We start from the raw sequence: 21351 nt of genomic DNA on the forward strand, positions 1-21351 counted from the left end.
GCTGGGGGCATGTGACAGCGGAGGGATGGCTCAGGCACTGGACAAGCTGCAGGTGAGACCCAGGAATGACGTTCTGTGTGAAGAAACGCACCCAGGGTCCTTTGATCTCATCTTCACTGAGGCACAGAGAAAAGCGGATATGCTGCATCAAGTCGATGGTTAGCAGCCCCACACCATAGACACTGGACAGCACTGGACAGGGTGATGACGCACAAGGACCACAGCTAGCATCTTCTGATTTCTGGCCCAAGCTTCTGCCCACACAGCCTTCCAGAGATGAGGAGAGTTGGTGATGAGTATCTTTGGCTCTGAAGACAGGGATAGCATAAATAACTCCAGGTCAGGAGTCAAGCAAGATGCCTAAAGTTGTACATCCAATCCTGAAAAAAGTGCCACAGTAGCATGTGCCACCGTCACATGTTTTCTCTTATATGGGGAAGCTAGATCTGAAATACACCTAGACATGATAAATCGAACAGGACTGTAGGTATCCCCACACAATGAGACCAAAGGAGGATACTCTTAAGGGAGAACACAGGCACAATGCCTACGTGCCTCTGATCATGTAAAATAATATTATCAACATGAATTCCAGGAAATGGAAGAAAGGGATTTTTTCCCTTTGTTATTCTTTTCTTTTGGCCTTATTTATTCATTTCTCTGTCCTTGGAAGAGTAAGGGGGCATAGAAATGGAGGGATTAATGGTGAATAAATGCAGCTGTGGTACTCACTGGACACTGTTGACAAGGAACTATCAGACTGGTGAGTGGAGATGGGAGGGAAACACTAGGAGAGAGCGAGAGAACCAGTGACACTGTCCAAAAAGAAAAGCACTCCTGACTTTACATAACTGTAACCTGGCTTACATAACTTACCCCTTCTGTGTAACACCTGTAGAATATAAACAAACAAACAAACAAATAAATAAATGTTCCAAGGCAAAGAAATTCACAATTCACCGGCAAGGAACCAGATCCCCCCGGTGGTTGTACACAGTCTTGAGAGCTTCCTAGAGGCTCTTTGAACCCCGGTGACCCATCTCGCAGCCTGTTTTCTCAACCCCTCACTTCCGCTGTGGTTTGTCATTTTCCTTTTTAGTCAAAACATAGCTAGGGAACATGATGGGTTGTCGTTTCCTCATTTTTACGCTTTTGCCCCCTCGAGAGGATCAAAATCTCTTTCAAGCTCACAATTGCGCAAGGCTCCTGGGTGGAGAGCGGGTATCCGGCCCCCTCCAGGAGCTCTTGGGTGGCACCTGACTCTGGAAAAGAACCATGGACTTCTGGCTTTGGTCCCTTTACTTCCTGCCAGGTAAGTGCTTTGGGAAAACACTTCAGGTTTCTTAAAAGATTGAAATGACCATAGGGATTCAATTGCTGGGCACCTCCACCTTGGATGTGTCTAGACAGATCCACTTGCAAATTAGGAGAAGGCAGGAGAAGGATGAAGGCTCCAGACAGCCTTGAAGGCCTTTCCCACTGGCATCCAGGGGTCCCCTCTCCACTCCAGACACTGTTATGTTAAGTTTATCCCGCAAGGCCATTCTCCTGGATACCTTCTTTGCCTACTAGTATGGGTCCCTAAAGGAGGTGCCTCTAAAATTGTATTCTTATCTCTACTTTCTCTTTCCTTCGATCTCTTTTCACACTTGAAATTCCAGTGTTTACTCCATCTACTAGCTTGAATCAGTTTTCTGATTCCATAATTCATATCAAAACCTCCACTTCAACTTCCCTAGAACATCTGAAGCACAGCCATCCTAATACCTTGCCCCAAGCTTCTCATTGGTCCCCATGCAAGGCCGCTATTCCATCTGGCCTTCGTAGCTCTAACATCAGCCACAAAATTACAGAACGGTTTTTTCCTACCTCTGCCCTTTCATCTCCATAAAGACTTTGCTTCAATCAGTGGTCGATTCCTGTGTCTTCTAGATCCATATTTACCATGCAATAGCAGATGGAGAAAGGAAAGAAAACACACTCATCCCTCAACTCTCATTCCCACTTCTTTCAAGGTAGCGGGTATGCAGCTCCCAATTAATCTTGACTCAGGGTTGCTGCTGTGGAAATGTCAATGGCACCCACTGTTTACTAATTAAATACACTTACAGTAACCTCTCTCTACTAAACAGGACTCTCCCTTGAACTAACGCTAACATTAGTGGATTTCGGAGTCCACCTCAAATACCATTTCTTCTCATAGACACTTCTGAGTGCCAATAACAGACCACGTTCACACTGTAGCTCAGTGTGAGTTTATATTCTTCACTTTATTACATGATAAATTCCTCAAGGGTCAACAGATTCCTCATCCATACTTTATAATGTCTTGAATATGGAAGAAACTCAAATATTTATTGTATTTTTTTTAAAAAAAGACTGAAGTGCTTGGAAAGGCCAAAGGTATGGAATTTAAATGGACTTACCAGAGACTCTGGGAAGTAGAGAGACAGAGGGACACACAGGCACAACAGTTGGTCAGCTAAGCATGGGCCTCAGAAAGAGGAGGCGGGGAGGAGTGGAGGATGGCAAGGTATAAAGGGTGCTTAGTTTGTGCTTCCACAGTCTTCCTAAAGAGCAACGCCATTCCAGACCCTGCTCCAGGCCCCAGCCTTGTCTAGCCAGACCCAACCCCCTGGGTAAAGAGTACACAGGTCCAGGATGGAGTGTCCGCCCCAAGTTTACACTAATTTCCCCCCTGCTAGAACTGGAATTCCTTCAATGACTGTACAAGCTTCTATTCTGGGTCTTTCTCCTGAGGCTGACACCTGGCCAATTAACGTGGCCACAGGTATCTATCCGGGAAGGAGGTAGTAGTGGGAGGGCTATACATTCAGAGTAGGGTGTCTACTATGTCTACACCAGGACCCTTTCAATGTAAGCAAGAGCCAGGGATGGAGAGGGACCACAGGATGGGGACAGGAAATTTGGGGCCATTTTCCCTTGCACGGTCACATTATAAAGTGGACATCCAGTATGATTTTGCTAAGATGGGGAAAAATGAAATATTTTGTTCAACAGTTTATTATAATGATTAACTATTCAGACAGGTGGTATTTGGACCTTGATTTGTATTACCACCCGGGATCCTACTAATGTAGGAGTGGACCTGTCCCTGGAGCCCAGGCCAGTAGACACTCACAATGCCTGGGCCCCAGTGAGGAGTGCTACCATAAAGCAAGTGATACAGGAGTAGTAGTATAGGATGTGGGCTTGCAACTCTCTTAGTACCTTCACCTTAACAACAATAATACCTATACTTAGTGTTGTGACTCAGGATATGTGCACACACACGTGCACACACACACGCGCACACACATACACACACACCCCATACACTTAGGATGCATTTTGGGTTCATTAATATGAGGGTATGTGTGGATGAATGGTAGTTCTGTTTTCTGAGATGGAAAGAGTATCTGAAAGAACAGGACTGGAAAGAGGAATCCAGAATTCTCTTGTGGCTGTTGTGGTAGCCTCTTAGATATTCAAGCAGAGTGGACATGGAGTGGTGTCAGAGGGAAGGCAGGAGCTGGGAATATGACATGCACGGAAGGAAATAGACACTTAGGTGAAATCTATACCCCATCGTCACCAAAAGCCACTGGGCCTTTGGCCATAGTTTAGGAAAACTACAGAATATTTTCCACAACCCTAACATGTATTTACATCCCATTATACATGAAGACAAAGAGCGCGTGTGTGCATGCGCCCGTGTGCGTGAGCACATGTGTGATAGTCCTGGTGCTTGAACACAGGGCCTGGGCACTGTCCTTGAGTTTTTTTGCCCAAGGCTAGCACTCTATCACTTGAGCCAGAACTTCACTTCTGCCTTTTTGGGAGGGATGGGGGTAAATTATTGGAGATAAGAGCCACACACATTTTCTTGCCTGGGCTGGCTTTGAACTGTAATCTTCAGATCTCAGCCTCCTGAGGAGCTAGGATTACAAGTGTGAGCCACCAGTGCCTGGCAAGAGAGAGTTTATTATTATTTTTTTAAATCGGTCATGGGGCTTGAACTCTGGGCCCGGGTACTGTCCCCGAGCTCTTCAGCTCAAGGTGAGTGCTCTATCACTTGAGCCACAGTGCCACAAGAGAGAGTTTTTAAACCACATAGCTCCTCACCTCTACCATCGCTACTGAAACTTCGAATCTCCATTTTTGTTAATTTTTTTTTTACTTTGTTGTGAAGATGCTGCACGGAGGGGTTACAGTTACATGAGTAAGGCAATGACTACATTTCTTGTCTATCATTGTTACCCCTTCCCACTATCCCTTCCCTCCAGTCTCCATTTTTAAATGTAGTAATACAGGATGGAAGACCTAGACAGGGAACCTTGGGATGTTTCTTTAAAATATAGATCTAAGGAGGCTAAGATCAGAGGGATTGTGGTTCAAAACGTTTATGAGCCTCTTATCTCCAAGTAACCAGCAAAAAGCCAGATGTGGAAGTATGGCTCGAGGGATAGAGTGCCAACGTTGAATGAAAAAGTCAAGAGAGAGATCAAGGTCCTGAGTTCAAACCCCAGTATAGGCAACACAGAAACAATGTAGATACCTAGCTCCTGTCTAAAAATCCAATCACCATGCATATGTGATAGCACCAAAGGTGCAGTGAGTTCTCCTACGTGGCTTAGGTCATTTTATAATTCTAAACCAAGGGGTTTTATCTACTTGTCTCTCTTGGAAATCTGCTTTTCTAAGTCTTGGGTGTAGGTTTGCAGCTACCATGCACATCAAAGCGAGTTGATGCTTTTTTCCTGAAAGCAGGCGGTTTTCACATTGCCAGCTGGTGCTTTCTGGTCAACAAGAGCTCAGTGTGCCCAGATTTCCTTGGGCTTCATCTGCTCAGCGTATATACCATGAGACTTCATAGGCAATGGCCCCATCTCTTCTCTGTCTTGCCCCTGTTCCATTGTGTAACATCCTGTTCCTGAGCCTCCCCTCCCTACCCCCACTTCTGGCTGGGTTAGCATCATTCAAAAACACTCATGCATTTCCACCCTTGGTGCTGAGGTGCTCAGCTCAGTGCTCAGCTTCCCATGCAGATATGAGTGCACAGGGTGACTCACCCCCTTCCCCCAACTCCTGATTAGATCTGGGACATCGGCTGAGTCCTCATGAGCAGGTCGCCCTTCCATCACCACATTACTGCTGTGATTGTGCCTGGACTTTCTATCTGGGCCCTCTCCATCTGGTTCTACATTAATATCAGCTACACTTGTAGAACTCAGGATCTCCTGTAGGTACCCACTTTCTAGCCCCTTCCTACCCTCGCATACCTCTATCTCTCCTCCATGATTATTTCTACCTCTTTATCCTGTCTGTATCCTTCCCTCCTCATCCAGAAAACTCCAGCCTTGCCACTTGCTGACCCTTTTCTTGACTCTCATTTGACTAGACCTGGGCCTATTCTGAGCACACGGTTTGGATACATCTACTCTTTGTAGACATCTTACGCCCATCCACATGCTCTGTTCTCTCTTGCCTTCCCACTTTTATGGGGACTTTTTTTTCTTGCCATTTAGACCCCTCTTCAGTCCAGTCCTCTAACCTTACTCCAACACACAAACGCTTTACTCCACACACCTTCTTCCTAGAAATACACAAACATGTTGAGAACGACTTAGCTGACATTTAATCAGCCCAGCCTTTACCCTCTTCTGTACCGGTCAAACTGCACTCATCTGCCTTTCTCTTACCCAATGTATAAGCTTTTGGATGGTAGGGATTTTTTAATACACAGCTCTTACTCTTCTCCAACACGCATATGATGTGTTCACACACACCCACATACATGTGCACTCAGATTCATACATGCCCTTAATTTCCTTCCTATGCGTTCCTTACCTCAGGGATGAGCATGGCGCCTCTTGATCACTCTTCCTGCCCATTCCTTCAGGTCACAGCTCGCACAGCACCTCTTCCAGAAAGCCTCCCTTCAACTTCTCATTCCCCCTCAGCAACCTGGATCAGGTGCCCCTGCTTGTCCTCCCAAGAAACCTGGTGCCTGTCCCCATTATTACACCATGCCAGGGTCTCTGTCTGTTCATATCATCGCCAGATGATTCATGCACACGTGAAAGGCTTTCCATACCTACTTGTTGAATGTCTGGAAGACAGAGAATGGGTGTAAGGAACCGTTGGCTGGCTAAGACTGAGCAAAGCAAAACTGAAAAGGACAGTTTGCTGCAGTATAACTCTACCACACCTCCCAGTACCAACCTGAAATGACTTGCAGGGTATATACCATTGTGGGGGGCTGGGGTCACTCAAATATGAGTTCTCCTTTGGTGGTGCAGGTGTAGTTTTGACTATATTCTCAGAGGGAAGGTGTCTCGATCCTTGCATATTTAGTAATGAGGCTGGATCTTGGGACAAGAGGGAAATAGGGTAAAGGCTGGGAAATAGGATTGGGATGGGTACAGAGCTGGCCTGAGAAGAAGTTAAGGATGAGGCCAAGATAGAAATCACCATTGTGCCAGGGCTAAGGGCTGGCTGGCAGTAGGCTGATGAGGTGGATGGGACTGGATCTGAAGATGAGTGTGAAGCTGGGATGGGGCCTAGGTTGGAGAGATAACTCAGAGTATGGAAGTGGCTGGGTTGGAATATAGATGTGGATGGGCCTCTTCTTGTATCAACTCTCTCTCTCTCTCTCTCTCTCTCTCTCTCTCTCTCTCTCTCTCTCTCCTTTGCAGTCTCTGGGGCTCTGAGGATCCTCCCGGAAGTACAGCTGGATGGAGAGCTGGGCGGATCCATTACCATCAAGTGCCCAATGCCTGACATTCACATGAGGACGTACCTGTGCCGGCAGATGACCAAGTCTGGAGCTTGTGTTACGGTGGTGTCCAACACATTCATCAGGAAGGAATACTGGGACCGAATCACTCTGAAGCCATGCTCAGACAAGAATCTCTTCCTGGTAGCGATAATGAAGTTGACCGAAAGTGACAGCGGAATCTATGCCTGTGGGGTGGGCAAGTACACAGACTTGGGAAAGACCCAGAAAGTCATCTTGAATGTACACAATGGTAGGTGCCCCAACTGCATGATTGCTCAGGCCACCCGGGAAATGTTTGCATCTAACTGCAATAGTCCCTGGGCTGTTATGCTGTCGTCATGCTAGCCAGTCCAGCAACAACTAGGATTTCTGAAGCTAAACTTCACCTCTGGGCCATGAAACCTTCTATCCAACAGTGGATGGAAGGAGAAGGACAGGTGTTGTCTATGTGTTAGACCATCCTGCCCATGGCTTGAGGAGAAAGGAAGGCATGAGGCTGAGGAGAGGCTCTCAAACTGGAGAAAACTTAAAGGGACATCATTGTCCTGTGAGAAATACTAGAAATGAATATAAAGGACACGCATTTATCCAGCCACATTTTAAAACCACGTTTATCATTGTTTATAAACCACAACTTCTATTATTTCTCTTGAATCGTGCCTTTATCTTCCTCTTCAGGGGCTACATACCCAGCATAATGCTGCAGTTGACAGTCCCAATTATCTCTGATGATTTTGAAAGAAATGTCGGCTGAGTTAAAGAGAGAATATTTCCTTCCGAGAAGGGAGCCCATTTCATTTTCTGCTCATCCTCAGTTCCTCACTGCCATCTACCCTGGCTCAGTCAGCATCTATTAATAGCCACCAGCCCTTCCCCAGGCCTCCTCCATTATCCCCAGACTACCACCAAATTTCTCTTGCCTCCAATAGCCTATGAGCCCTTCTTGGAAGAGGAGCCGATATCCGGGCCTCCAGAATGGTTTCACAGATACCTGCACATGCAGATGCCCAAGTGGCTCCAAATCGTCACACAAACCAGATCTTCTGAATTCATCGCCGCAGGTCAGTTTACCAAAACAGTAGTAGAAAAGGTGGGGCTGGGGAGGGATGCTGTGACATTGTGAAAAATGGAGGATGGACAAATCCATCTAGTAGAGCAGAACTGTGTCTCACATATGTATTTCCAAAGCCTACTCTTCCTTGCAGCCAAGAAACTGAGCCCTAGTTGTAGAACTTACACACCACCACCACCAGGTGGCACCACACATAATGAAGTCTGTGTTCCATTCACAAAACCTAGATCCTTTTTTAATGACTGCCCAAACCAAGATTGCACAGAGGTTTCCCTACTGGAAATCATCATGCTTCCTTCTACCTACAAGGGTACCTGATGTCCACCAGTGATTTTTTTTTACCAACTCTCTTTTGTAATTTAAGGATGAATCTCATACTAATAGTAACTTCATATTTCAGAATCATTTTCCAATTTTAAATACAGTTTGACGCACACCGTTTTCATCACATCTTCACACATATCCTATGTGAAAGATACACTAGTAGAGTATTATTACACCCTTTTAGGTGCTAGAATAAGGTAAGTGGGCAGGTCATGGAGCCATAGTTGTGACCGACAGGAAGGGGTTGGGAGAATAGATAAGTACACACATAGCAGTAGGAGTGTGGGACTAGAACTATAAACAGAGGAGGGTCAGTTTTCTCCCTGAGAAGTTAGTGAAGGTTTCCCAAGGAAGTGGTACTGATCTACACCGATTCAGTGTAGATGATACGCCGGGGAGACACGTGGGCCATGAGAACTTCAAGAGCAAAGGTAGCCTGGGCAAAAAGAAAGAGCTTCTTAAAGACTCTGGAGACTAGAGAACATTGTATGAATGGAAAATTGGTGTTTTTTATTTCCTACCACCTCCTGCAGTTACCACCCCAGCTCAAAGGATGGAGAGCTCTCCAGCCCACCATTCCTCCCCAGCCACTCCAGCAACTCACTATCCTGGAGTTTCCAGAACATCTTCGGTAGCCACTGCCAAGCCTCCAACTCTCCTGACAACCACTACCTCAAAAACTCCCACTCAGGAGGGGCTATTCGGGCACCAAGTGACCAGCTACAACTACCACACCAGGCAGAGGTAAGAGCCTCCACCAGCCAGGATAGGCTAGAACCCAGGCAAAACAAGCTAGAGTTAAGAGATGCCCGGAGGCCATCCAGCAATGTCCACTGTTGGCCACCCTTCTTGGCACTGTCACCAGAAGGCTGCTGCAAAATATGCTATAAATGTATCACATTAATTCAGTCCTATTAACAAAAATACACTGGCCAACACTCCAAACATTGACCTTGTAGAATGAAATGAGATCTCTCTCAATCACTCAGGTTCATTTAAATCTGTTTTGATGGAGAACTAAATGAGAATGGTGTTAAGGACAGCCACTAAGCCATTTAAATTGCTTTCATTTTAGCAAATATAAACATGTTAGGGAGGAAAAGGACCTCACACATCATTTGTGACCTATAAATGGGGAAACGGAGACCATGAGAAACTAAGTAGCTTCAAATGAACCCAGGACACCTGATTCCTAGTTTGGGTAGGGGTTTTATTAGTGTTTACAGCCAGTACAAGACTATGTGATAAGAACTGGAACCCAAGACTCTAGTCTCTTTGGGTGAAATGGGGGAAAATTATATTAACAAAGGGACGCGTCAGTCAGTCATCTCCACCCAAAGAAGAGTGCTTCTGTATACCCATCTTCCTTGCTTACCCTCTTTCTCCCCTCCCCTTCTAGATCCTTCTACCACTACGATGGCTCAAGCTCGGGGAGCTTGGACCATGGGTTTCACATCCTGGTACCCACTATCCTGGGCCTTCTCCTGTTGGCCCTTCTGTGGCTGGTGATTAAAAGAGCCGTTCAAAGGAGGAAAGGTGAGCAGCTGAGCTGGGGCCTGGGTGGGGGAGCTGCACTCCCAAGTACCCAGCATATATGGACCGGGCTTGGACTCCAGAGGCATCAGGCCGGTTACCTCGAGCGTCCCTGGGATGCAGGGAAGGGGGGGGGGGGGAGTGCCGAGGGGCCGGAGGTGGGGACGGGCGGGCGGGATGGGCGGGCCGCCCCGGGCCTCCCCGCTCTGCACACCCCGCAGCCTGCCTGCGCGGGAAGGGGCGCAGCCTTTACCCTGGGGCGGGGGCGGCAGGTGGCCGCTGGGCTCCCGGGCCACTTTTCTTCTTCCTTCCTTCCTTTCCCCGGGGCGGCCGAGCAGCCCTCTCCAGGCAGGTCCGCCGGCTGGCGCGGAGGGTGCGCGTCTCGGAGTCGGTGCAGCCGCCGCGGGCGCCGCGGGCTCCGGGCGCGCCGCGGGCTCCCGGGGCGCAGAGGCCGCGCTGCCAGAACAACGTGTACAGCGCCTGCCCGTGGCGCGCCCGGGGCCCGGACCCCGCGGGTAAGCGGACGCGGGTGGAGGGAGACAGGGGGCAACGAGCGGCAGACCCCGCGTGGACGCCAGGCCGGAGCCCCGTACTCCAGCTCCCGGGTCTTCCCAGGGCTTCCCGCAGGGGCGGGCTGGGGCGTGGCGGAGCTCTGGCCACGCCCCCACCCCAGCTCCGGGGCGGGGTATGGAGGTGGGACTGACTGTCTGGCCACGCCCCCATCCCAGCCCCGGGACGGGGTATGGGGGTGGGACTGACGGTCTGGCCACGCCCTCACCTCAGCCCCGGGGCGGGGTGGGGGAGCGTGGGAATGAAGGTCTGGCCACGCCCTCACCTCAGCCCCGGGGCGGGGTGGGGGAGCAAGGGAATGATCCCAGCCCTGGGGTGGGGATGGGGGGGGGGGGTTGGAAGAAAGGGCCCCACGCTTTGGCCAGACCCTCACCTCAGCCTGGGGCTAGGAGGGGCGGAGCTTATGTTTTGACCACGCCCCTAGCATGGGGAGGGTACTGTCTCGCCACGCCCTCACCTCCCCCTCCCCCTAGGAGAACTGGACACCGCTCTTTCCGGTCCCGGAGCCTCGGCGCCACCCCAGGGTCCACCGCAGGTAAGCCGCAGCTTTGCTCCACCAGCCATTGGGCAGCCACCTGCGTGGACCTGAGTGCAGTTAGTCTGGCTGAGTCTTCTCCCAGCATTTGGGCCCCGAGTGGGGCGCACATTAGGTCCTTTTCCTCCTTTGGTGGTTGGTGTTCAGACTCTGGCATCCCAGCAATTGTTGTGGCCTTGGTTTACCTGGCTTGTTGGCCATGCATTTCTCAAGGGATAAATAGATGTCAGATGCCCACAGTTTGGTAGAGAATAGAAGTGGTAACTGATGTGAGCCAGATTAGATTTCTGGAAGGTTCTAAAAGGGGTGGAATCTACCTGGACAGTTTCTCCTTAAAAGGAGGAAGAATTTTCCAGAATTTTCATTTCTCTAATGAAAAAAGGTAATTTACCTATCACTGGGGAGAGTAGGCTGGACTTACACAGTGATTTTCTGAGACCTGGTCAACAGGTGAGGAGAAGAGGACTGGTAAGGAGGACTCAGAAATCTAGAAATGGGTAGAACGGAACTCCAGCTTCCATAGCTTTAGAAGCCTTTAAACTATTCATCCATTTTCCCAAATTAAGAAAACGTTTGCATTCTCTGAAGTATCTTGTCATTAAAATACTTCTAAAAAAGATTTCTGAGGGCTGGGAAGGTGGCTCAGTGGTAGAGCGCTTGCCTTGCATGCCTGAGGCCCTGGGTTCGATTCCTCAGCACCACATAAGCAGAAAAAAAAAAGGCCAGAAGTGGCGCTGAGGCTCAAGTGGTAGAGTGCTAGCCTTGGGCTGAAGAGCTGAGGGACAGCGCTCAGGCCCAGAGTTCAGGCCCCACGACTGGACCCAAAAAAACAAAAATAATAATAATAAAATCTAAAAAAAACAAGATTTCTGAACGTCAAAAGGATATACAAAGAGGTTACAGGTTTACATGTCCTTCTAAGCGTCCAGCGCTTCTTGACCAGAGACATCATAATCAAAAAAAGGAATAAAACTGTAAGAAGAGTAAATGCACACTTTAATTAGTATAGATTAAGCTAATGCAGCAGACAGGAAAGCACAGAGCTCAGGAAATGGAGAGCAAGTTTACTCTCAGGGCCAGAGAGGGGACAAGAAGTTGTGGCCAGAGCCATGTGGTTATCCAGAGATTTGTTACTCTGCCATCCCGCGGGGTCTTGCCTTGTGTACTACCATCCATAACGCAGTCACGGGCACCAAGTCCATTCCCTGCCCACAAGGAGGAAGACAAAGCTGCTTCTTTCAGACCATGTCCCTTAAGTTTGACAGATCACCTCCATGGTGCATTGTGCGACCTCTACCTTCAAGGGAGACTAAATTAGGAGCTCTGACTGACAAGCATGTGCCTTACTGAAAAGAGACAACGATACACAGCTCTGCTCTGTTGCGGTCTTTTCCAGACTCTTGAGCTTGCCTCCACCCACCCACCTATGCTGGAGAAAGCTTCCCATAGCTTAGCAATGGCCAGGCTGGTGCTGTCTATTGTACACAGCCACCTGCCTTTCCCTCCAAAGCCACCCATGACTGCTCAGACTTTCTCCTGCCTGGGCTGTACCTGAAGGAAGCATATCCTGTCTCCCTCCTAGAGACCCTCATTTCCACTACGAGGGACAAACAACTTGACAGAACAAGTTTACAACAAGGTGCCTATGCCTACTGGCTGATCATATATGTTTCAGAGGGAGTAGTTTTTTTAATGCCATTAAACTCAAGCCCTGGGTGCTGTCCTTGAGCTTTTTTGCTTCCTAACACTTGAGCTACAACTCCACTTATGACTTTTTTGGTAATTAATTGGAGATAAACAGTCTCACAGACTTTCTTGCCCGATCTAGCATCAAACTTAGTCTCCTGAGTAGCTAGGCTACAAGCCACCAGTGCCCAATGAATTAGTCTCAAATGATGGCATTGGGAGAGTATTTGTGTGTGTGTGTGTGTGTGTGTGTGTGTGTTTGTGTGTGTGTGTGTGTGTGTGTCCTATGTACACATGCACTGGAGCTTGAACTCTGGGCCTCAAGCTCTTACTTGGCTTTCTTACTCAAGGCTGGTGCTCTACCACTTAAGCCACATTTCCACATCAGCTTTTTTGCTGGTTAATTAGAAATAAAAGTCTAATGGACCTTGTCTTGATTGGCTTGGAAGGCCAATCCTCAGGTCTCAGCCCCCTTGAGTAGCTAGGATTACTGGCAAGAGCCACCAGCACTCAGCTGGGAGATTTTTTGTTTTTTTTTTGGCCGGTTGTGGGGCCTGAACTCTGGGCCTGGGCACTGTCCCTCAGCTCTTCAGCTCAAGGCTAGCGCTCTACCACTTGAGCCATAGCACCACTTCCGGCTTTTTCTGCTTATGTGGTGCTGAGGAATTGAACCCAGGGCCTCATGCATGAAAGGCAAGCACTTTACCACTGAGCCACCTTCCGAGCCCCAAGGGAGATGGCTACTACTGCTGCTTCCATCTTTCACAAAGTACAAAATGTAAAAGTTCCTTTTAGTGATCACTTACTAAGGTCCACTGGATTTCTAGTTCTTAGTACTTGTGTTTAAAACATGATCGCAATCCTGACTGTGGGATTCTCGGATGGTATTACAATAACTATGAACTAACCATCCTGGGTGCAGATGGTCCTGAAGTTTCTGTCTAGGGATGAGAAACCACAGCCCCTATGTGATCTGCAGTCCCCCGCCTCTTCACTGCCCAGCCTCAGGGTAGAATGCCTTGTTGTGCCATATTATGCCAAAGCCTTTCCCAGCCCTGATGAAGGTCCAAACAAGAGTGACTCACTCTACCAACGAATAACTCCCCAAAGAAGATGCATAGTTATTCCACGAGTCACAGCATCTCGTCCCCAGGGGATACTGCTCTATATCTGGTCTCCTTCAGACCAGACATGACCACAGGATTTCAGTCTGAGCCCCACTGAGGCATTTCCTGCCTATATTAGGTCAAAGTCTCTTCCAGTTAGCTGGAGGTGAGACACCACTCTGAAAATCCCCAGGATTGGCCCACTTGGTGAAGTGTCTTTGCTTTCTAAAACTCAGCAACCATGCCCATACCTCCCCCCCATTCCCTGCTGTGAAAACCCCTCTGGAGAGAGACAAAATCATCTACCCAGTTTCAGTGATGCTTCTTGGTTATCCCCAGGTATCTGAGGCTCCCAGGCTCCTTGCCCAACCGTGGAAAGCCAGCTGTGAATATGTGAGCTTGTGCCACAAGCCTGCTGTCGAGATGGTGGACACTGATTCAGACGATTATGTCAATATTGCCAACCTGACTCACCTTCCTGGCTGTTCCCTTGGGCCCATACCTTGGTACCAATGAGGCTTATCTGCCTGTCCATGTCCAATACCTGTTCCATCTTTTTCTAGAGTCCTCAGCACCTCCTCATCCATGGACCTGTGCCTTGGCGTGGTCCTGCCTTCAGCCAGCCTTACATACCTTTACATCCTCGTGTTCATCAGTTGGGCATGCAGATCATTTGTGCCAGTGCTGTCTGCTTCCTTTCCATACCATCAAACGGGCTGTGGGCTTTGCTATCTTTAGCCCTGACTTTGATTGCCTAACATCAGGCTGGACACTAGGCACAGCTGCTGCCTCAAAGCCCTTCCCAGGTCTGGTCTCACACAAACAACAGGCCATTGGATGGCATGGTGAAGATGTTCCCAGAGCTAGGAAGGAGCCTGGTGTATAAACATGTCATGGATGGTCTTTGTCCCAGTCCAGAGGCTGGCATTTGCTCAGGAGCTCCTCCTGAATTTCAATCCTATAGTAAGGCAATTTATCTTTTTTTTGGGGGGGGGGGAGAAGGGGAGTCCGGTCGTGGGGCCTGAACTCTGGGCCTGGGTGCTGTCCCTCAGCTCTTCAGCTCAAGGCTAGCGCTCTACCACTTGAGCCACAGCGCCACTTCCGGCTTTTTTCTTTTTGCTTATGTAGTGCTGAGGAATCCAACCCAGGGCCTCATGCATGCAAGGCAAGCGCTCTACCACTCAGCCACCTTCCCAGCCCCAAGGCAATTTATCTTGACATAATGATACAGTAAATTTTTAGAACTTACCTTGTTAAGGATACAGATAGGCAAACATGCATGTCTGAATCTTCCTTAGGTCTCCTCCACTTGCTACCGAATTTACCCTGACTCCAACATTTCCCCTCTTATCCTTCTTACACATTTAGCAATGTTTTACACATTTAGCAATGCTAGTTGTGCATTTTTATCTTAACTTTGGCCTAATTTACTCAACCCAAATGATCATCTCTATCTGCTTTTAGAAATATACCAGTTCCAGACAAGAGAGAGCGAGGTGGGGAGAGAAAGCAAAGCAGCATGTGTCTTCTAGAGGCAGGGGCTCTTCAGGAGCACATCCATATCAGAAGCAGAGGCATCCTACCTTCAACATATACTCTTCTCCCTGAAGTTTGTGAAGCAAGATCATAGCTGGACATTATCTTTGGATTGATGACAACTACAAAGTACAGCCAGAGCTTAGGGCTAGAGAAGGCTTCCTCTTACTGCTGGCCTTTCCAGATATATAGCCCAGTCTTCCTGGGCACTCATTCAGAAGTAGCAAAGAAAGGCTTCCAGATCTAAATGGAACTGCAAAATAAATGTCCTCTCAGATTGAACAGTACACCCAGGGACATTGTCACTGTCAGCAATGCTTGCTTGACACTGTCACCTGAGAAAAGCAAAATGGCTACCATGAGGAAAGAAGGGCACCTAAGGAGAAGAGCCAGCAGGGGCTGAGGGGGGATGGGCTGCAAGTGTGGACAGGACAGGAAAGCTTTAGTGACACTGCTTTTGTGCTGAGTATTTTAACTACATGTTATCTTCTAACATTCACTTTTCAAATCTTTGCCCCTGATTCCTACCCCAGTGCTCTGTTCCTGCAGATAGATCATTTCCATGCATTCAAGTTCCATCTCATACCCCAACATCCCTCCTTACTCATCAATAATCCACAGGCAAGCAGAAATCCACTTTATTAAATATTTTGCCGAGTACCCATTCACCCCAGACTGTTGTGGGAATCGTGGAAGGTGACAGGGGAACAGGGTCATGGCAGTCTACTGCCTTTGTGAACCATACATCTCACAAATAAATGGAGTCAGTTGTAATACTGACAGTACTTAAATAGCATTGTGATAAATATAGGAATCCACTAAGTGGTTTTCTCTCAGCTTCCCAAGGTGACTTCCATGAATGGTGTTTGGGCTACTGGGAAATGAAGTCCTGTGAAGACAAGCCTGGGCAGACAAGGGGGCACGTTGTCAAGGAGTGCAGTGCCCAGAGGACAGCACAGGAAGCAACTGTATCTTGAAAAGAGAAGGAGGGTATCCTGGACGAGGCATTCAATGATGGTAGAATTTCCCCATCCAGGTCAAGAGAATGTCCACTTCCCCAAAGGCTTTGGTCAGAGCTGCTTCTGTGTTCAACTGCAGGGAATACAGAGATGAAGGTTGGCGGTGTTGGCTATTAGAATCGATTTCCTTCTGATTAGCCATGCCTAAAATAGGCCTGACTCCCGATTAGTAGCTAGTTCGCTTTCACAACATACCCACCCACTTATGTACATTGGCTTCAATGGTGTGGACGAAGAGGCCACTGAGCCACAGTAGTAAGTAAGGGCCAGGGGAAAGTCAGTACATGGAGCCCCTAACATCCAGAACCATGGAGGGCAGCCTGGAAGAATGTGGCTCACATCTGAGTGAATTTGCAGACAAAAATACAAGCCCAAGTGGCTCTTTTCCCTCCTATGGTTTTGCTCTTTACCATTATTTTCAAGCTAATGTAGTTGTTCCTATAAAAAGGGATCCAAGCGTGGCACCGGTGACTCACACCTATAATCCTAGCTACTCACTGGCAGGGATCTGAGGACCTCCATTGAAAGCCAACCCAGGGAAGAAAAGTCCATGAGACTCTTAGCTCCAATTAACTGGCAACATCCAAACGTGGAGTGTGACTCAAGTGGTAGAGCACCAGCCTTGAGAAACAAAAAAACAAAAAACAAAAAAAACCTACTAAGGTAAGGGAGAGGGCCCTAGTCCTGAATTCCAGCCCTAGTACGTGCATAAAACAAAACCCTACCAGAAAGAAATGACCCTTTTATTTGTGGTGTTTATCCAAAGCGTCTGCAAATTGATGCAAATGTACTGAGTTCCTGCTAAATCAGGTGGGTGTGTGGCTAGACTGGTGTAATGATCTGCCTTAAGTTCTGCATTAGGCCTCGGAGGTGCCCCCTTGTGGCAGCTCAAGCTAGTCAGTGTGTGTTGGCCTCACCTGTTTAAATGCACTCCAGAACAGCAGGAACCGCCTATGGGCACTTTCCCTAACGGAAACTGTCTCATTTTCCTGCTGGATGACAGAAAAACAAATGGAAGAATTGACAAGAGTTAGGTAGGAGCAGAGGCAAGCTCCCTTCTGCTCTTTTGGTCATGCCAAGGTGTTCCCAAGGCCTGAGAAGACAGAGCTGAGTTCTGCGTCTCTAGGAGCCCATGCCTAGCACCCTCTGCCTTGTCCGCTTTCATCCATACAGCAATTCCTCCCTGTAGAATTGTCATCTGCATTTCACAGGTGAAAAAACTGAGGCCCAAAGCGTCCGAGCACCTGGCAAGGTGTCCCTTGCTGATCAGACAGACCCAGACTTGCACCACAAACACTTTTCCATGATGCCCATGGCTTGCTGTGGTGATCTAAAAGCCAGGACCAGATAAGGCAAGGGAAGCATCCTCAAACACTCCAATCCCCAGTTGGCTGGTCTCAGCTTTGCCCATACTCACCCTGGGTTGCAGTTTTGACATGATGACAAAAAAGTTGTTGGCGAGGGTGGAGAATGACTTCATGATCTTGAACTCCACGATTTTGTGGTGGTAGTCTTTGAAAACGGTGTGCAAATAGAACTTCAGCAGCTCATGGGCGAGGTAACAACTCTCAGCATCCTGCGGAAGACCCAGGTCATGGTGGAACCAAGGCCTCTGCCCGCCCTGCCATACAGCTCAGGCCTGGCACCCTGGACACCTGGCTCTCCAGCTAATATTTCCTTTCTTCTGTAGCACCCAGCCTCTCTAATATGACAGACACTAAAGGCACTTGAACATGGGCTTTGTGGGTTGGGACCTGGCAGGAAAATGACTTAGAAGGGAACACATGACAGCCTTGAACAGAGAGCAATTGCACCCTAGCCCCCTGGGCTCCGGAACCCCAGTATCCCTCAGGGATCCAGGCTCAACATCCGTGCTCACTGACTGACTAATGGGTGATAAGAGAGTAGTAGGTGAGAGGAAAGATGCAAGTGGAAGAAGGGTTCATTTGAGTTTCCATAAGCAAAGAGGAAATAAAGGTTGGCAGCAACCCTGGGCCAATGGAGAAGGTTGTTTAGGAGCCTCAGCCCGCCCCTCCCCAGACTCACAAAATGGTAGCTCCAGACCCAGACCACTCTTGCTCATGCCTGGTCCTGTCCAATGTGGAGTAAGCAAAAAGCTACAGCTCCCATCAGCCCCACAGAGGAAGTGCCCTCCCTCTCCCTCATCTAATTACCGAGACGTTCTGGAAAACCTCCTGTTTCAAGAGCCGGACACTCGTGATCTTATCTTGAGCTTGCTTCAGGAGCGGAAAGAAAAGAGGTCTCAGGTTAAGGGGTCCCCAGTGGCACCCACCTCTGCAAACAGGCACTGCACCCCCAGACCCTAAACCATCCAGGCTGTGAGACTATTGAGACTAGAGGGGCCAAAGGAGAACTCAGAAGCTAAGCTGGCTCCTGAGGAGGGGATACAGGTCCTAACCATCAAGCTTGTCTACCACATTCCCCAGGGGTTCTTAGAGTCTGGACACAGATTTAATGAGGGACATTTGCTTCCTTGTGTCAATAAGACTGCTTGAACAATCTAGCTACTCAGGAGACTGAGATTCTGAGGATCAGTTTAAAGCCAGCCCAGGCAGCTAAGTCTGTAAGACAGTTATCTCCAATTAACTAACAAAATGCCCAAAGTGAGATTGTGACTCAAATGGTAGAGCATCAGCCTTGAGGAAGAAAAAAAGAGCACTGGTAGCTCAAGCCTGTAATCTTGGTTTACTCTGGAGGCTGAGATCTGAGGATTGCAGTTCAAACCAACCCAGGCAGGAAAGTCCCTGAGATTCTTATCTCCAATTAACCACTAGAATACTGGGAGTGGCTCTGTAACTCAAAGTGTAGAACTCTATCTAGCCTTGAGCAAAAGAGCTCAGGGACAGTGCCCAGCCCTGAGTTCAAGCCCCAGTACTAACACCAAAATGTTTCACCCTAAGAGTGTCCTCTGCCTTTGATTTTTAACTCAGAGCCAGAGTCTATCCATAATAAAGCTAGATCAAGCTCTATTTCCCTTGGGCTTCCCCCCCCCCCCCGCCCCATTTCACTAGGTGTCTTTCTGGGTCTCCATTGCTTGTGTATAACAAGTGGCTTGTGATGTTTCTTGCCATCACAGAGATGTAGGACACTGAAGAGAAAACCGTGAAGATCTTCACGATCATAAAACAGAGCAACACCCCACTCACCACAATGTCCTTCATGGCCCTGAAGGCCTTCCACAGCTCTAGAAGAGCTACCCCTTCCACGTGGCAGGGCCCAAAATGGAATTCGTAGGCCCGGAACTCTGGCACTTGGCTCCCCACAGGCAGGATTAGGCTGAGCCAAAGGGCAGCAGCTATCTGCAGCCCGAAGCCCATCTGTAGCGAAGGAAAAGGCGGGAGGATTGGATGAACCAAGAGACAGACCTTGAACAGGAGCACTGTGTCTTCAAAATAATGCTCTTTGAGTCTGCCCAAGCCAGCCTCAGGAGTACATGGATTGGGGAATCTGAGCCTAGCCTAGTGACGTGGTTTGCAGATTCCCCCCAAAACTCACATTGGAACTTAATCCCCATTGTGACGTATTCACCTGTAAGATGTAATTAGGTCATGAGGGCTCGGCTCTCGTGAACACATTTGTCCACTCATGGATTGATGGATTAATGGGTTGATGGATTGTCTGGACAGTGGGTCTGCTATAAAAGCCAGTCTGGCTCTTTCTTGTCTGGGCTTTTTTGCTCTATGATGTTAGGACTGTTCTGAGAGTCTCCACCAACAAGAACCACTGAGATGTGAGGCTGCTGATCTTGAATGTGGCAGCCTTTAAGAACTGTGAGTCAAATGAATCACTTCTCCTTATAAATTACCCAGCGTCCGTTATTCTGTGGTAGCCACAGAAGATGAATGCAGCAGGAGAGTTCCCATGCAAGAATGCTGGAAATCTGTGGGTTTGTTTGAGTGCCCTGAGGTGTGGTGAGGGCTCTTCTGACCTCAGTCTCATAGTGGTGGCCATACCTTCACTCCATCCCTTCTCCCATGGTGCCCATCCACCTGCACACCACTGCGCTTCCTGCCTTCTCCATTACCATTCCCCCTTGCCTCCAACCACCTTGCCAGAATTTGACCAAGGTAGGAAATGGAGGATTCTGGGATGGGTGAGAATGTTGTAAGGGATGACTTTGATCAACGCGTGCTGTATTCATACATTTCTTTGTTAAATGACAACTCCTGGCACAACTACTTAAAGAAAATAATTTAAGGGAGGAAAAAGGAAAAGAAGGAAAGAAACGGAGGATTCTCATGTGCTTCTGTACTTGCATAGTGAGTCTGAACTTGGGAGGAAAGGCAGCTCACCTAGGCATGTGCTGGTCTGGGACTGGGCCTTGAGGCACAATCGAGGCACAGTTGAGCATGTCTAATTCTCCTCCTGGGAGCAACTAGCTCTGATTTCTCATTTCAAATGGTTAATCCAGGCCCGTGGAGGGCAGGGGGCAGGAGGCAGGTCTGGGTCATACACTCATGCTGCTGCATCAGCTGATCTATTCACTCTTCACTCAGAGAATTGACTTCTCAAGTTACCTCACCAGAGGGAGGAATCAGAGTTCCAGATGAATCACCTTCAAAACCTCCTATAAAATACCATACCCACCCACCACACCACCAAGTAGAGAATTTCTTTCCAGTGTCCCTTTGCCCTTTCTGTTCGTCTTACTCCCCCCACCTCAATCTCTCTTTCTCTCTCTCTCCCTCTCTCCCTTTCTCCCTCTCTTTCTCTCCCTTTTTTTCTTACTTCAGTCCACAACCATTTAATTTCCTTTCCCCTCCCAGGTACTGTCTTACACCTGAAGAGAAATCTCCACACTTAGAAGAAAGAAGCTCTGTGTTTGGCAACTATGTTTATCTCAGCATTGTTCACCATAGCTAAGATATAGAACCAGTCCAGATGCCCCTCAGTAGATGAATGGATCAAGAAAATGTGATATGTGTGTGTGTATATATATATATATATATATATATATATATACAAGACATATACAAGACATATATACACAAGACACCATGTTGAAAGCAAACTTTACGACTTCGGGGTTCAAGGGAGAGAGGAGTTGGGGAGGTGGGAAGGGAAGGGGAAAAACAAAGGAGGAAGTAAGAATGCTCAATAGGACATGCACTCATTACCTTACTCATGTAACTGTAACCCCTCTGTACAGTATCTTTACAATAAAAAAA

The 21351-nt window shown here is 48.2% G+C and overlaps 2 protein-coding genes across 5 annotated transcripts; one reads left to right on the forward strand and one right to left on the reverse strand.

Moving 5' to 3' along the window:
- Nucleotides 1–1098: 1098 nt before the first annotated feature.
- On the forward strand, nucleotides 1099–21084 carry Fcmr (Fc fragment of IgM receptor). 4 transcript variants are annotated; one of them, XM_042682009.1, is made up of 9 exons: nucleotides 1099–1312; nucleotides 6699–7031; nucleotides 7711–7842; nucleotides 8711–8921; nucleotides 9577–9713; nucleotides 10049–10225; nucleotides 10754–10815; nucleotides 13947–14113; nucleotides 20950–21084. In XM_042682009.1, exons 1-9 carry the CDS (start codon nucleotides 1276–1278, stop codon nucleotides 21044–21046), a joined length of 1353 nt encoding a protein of 450 aa, XP_042537943.1. In that variant the 5' UTR covers nucleotides 1099–1275; the 3' UTR covers nucleotides 21047–21084. The 4 variants fall into 4 exon arrangements, with proteins under 4 accessions (XP_042537943.1, XP_042537944.1, XP_042537946.1 ...); XM_042682010.1 differs by lacking the exon at nucleotides 20950–21084 and adding an exon at nucleotides 15072–15156 and having other exon boundaries at nucleotides 1100–1312; XM_042682012.1 differs by lacking the exon at nucleotides 13947–14113 and having other exon boundaries at nucleotides 1101–1312; nucleotides 20950–21051.
- Il24 (interleukin 24) lies at nucleotides 15605–20534 on the reverse strand. The gene is made up of 6 exons (XM_042681407.1): nucleotides 20476–20534; nucleotides 19330–19636; nucleotides 18337–18399; nucleotides 17580–17738; nucleotides 17080–17154; nucleotides 15605–16235 (listed from the first exon to the last, which is right to left on the reverse strand). The coding sequence occupies exons 1-6, from the start codon at nucleotides 20532–20534 to the stop codon at nucleotides 16152–16154; spliced, it is 747 nt and encodes a 248-aa protein (XP_042537341.1). The 3' UTR covers nucleotides 15605–16151.
- Nucleotides 21085–21351: the final 267 nt, after the last annotated feature.

The sequence above is a fragment of the Dipodomys spectabilis genome, unplaced genomic scaffold (assembly GCF_019054845.1).
Source record: "Dipodomys spectabilis isolate Male_0828 unplaced genomic scaffold, ASM1905484v1 ptg000069l, whole genome shotgun sequence".
Classification (NCBI taxonomy): domain Eukaryota; kingdom Metazoa; phylum Chordata; class Mammalia; order Rodentia; family Heteromyidae; genus Dipodomys; species Dipodomys spectabilis.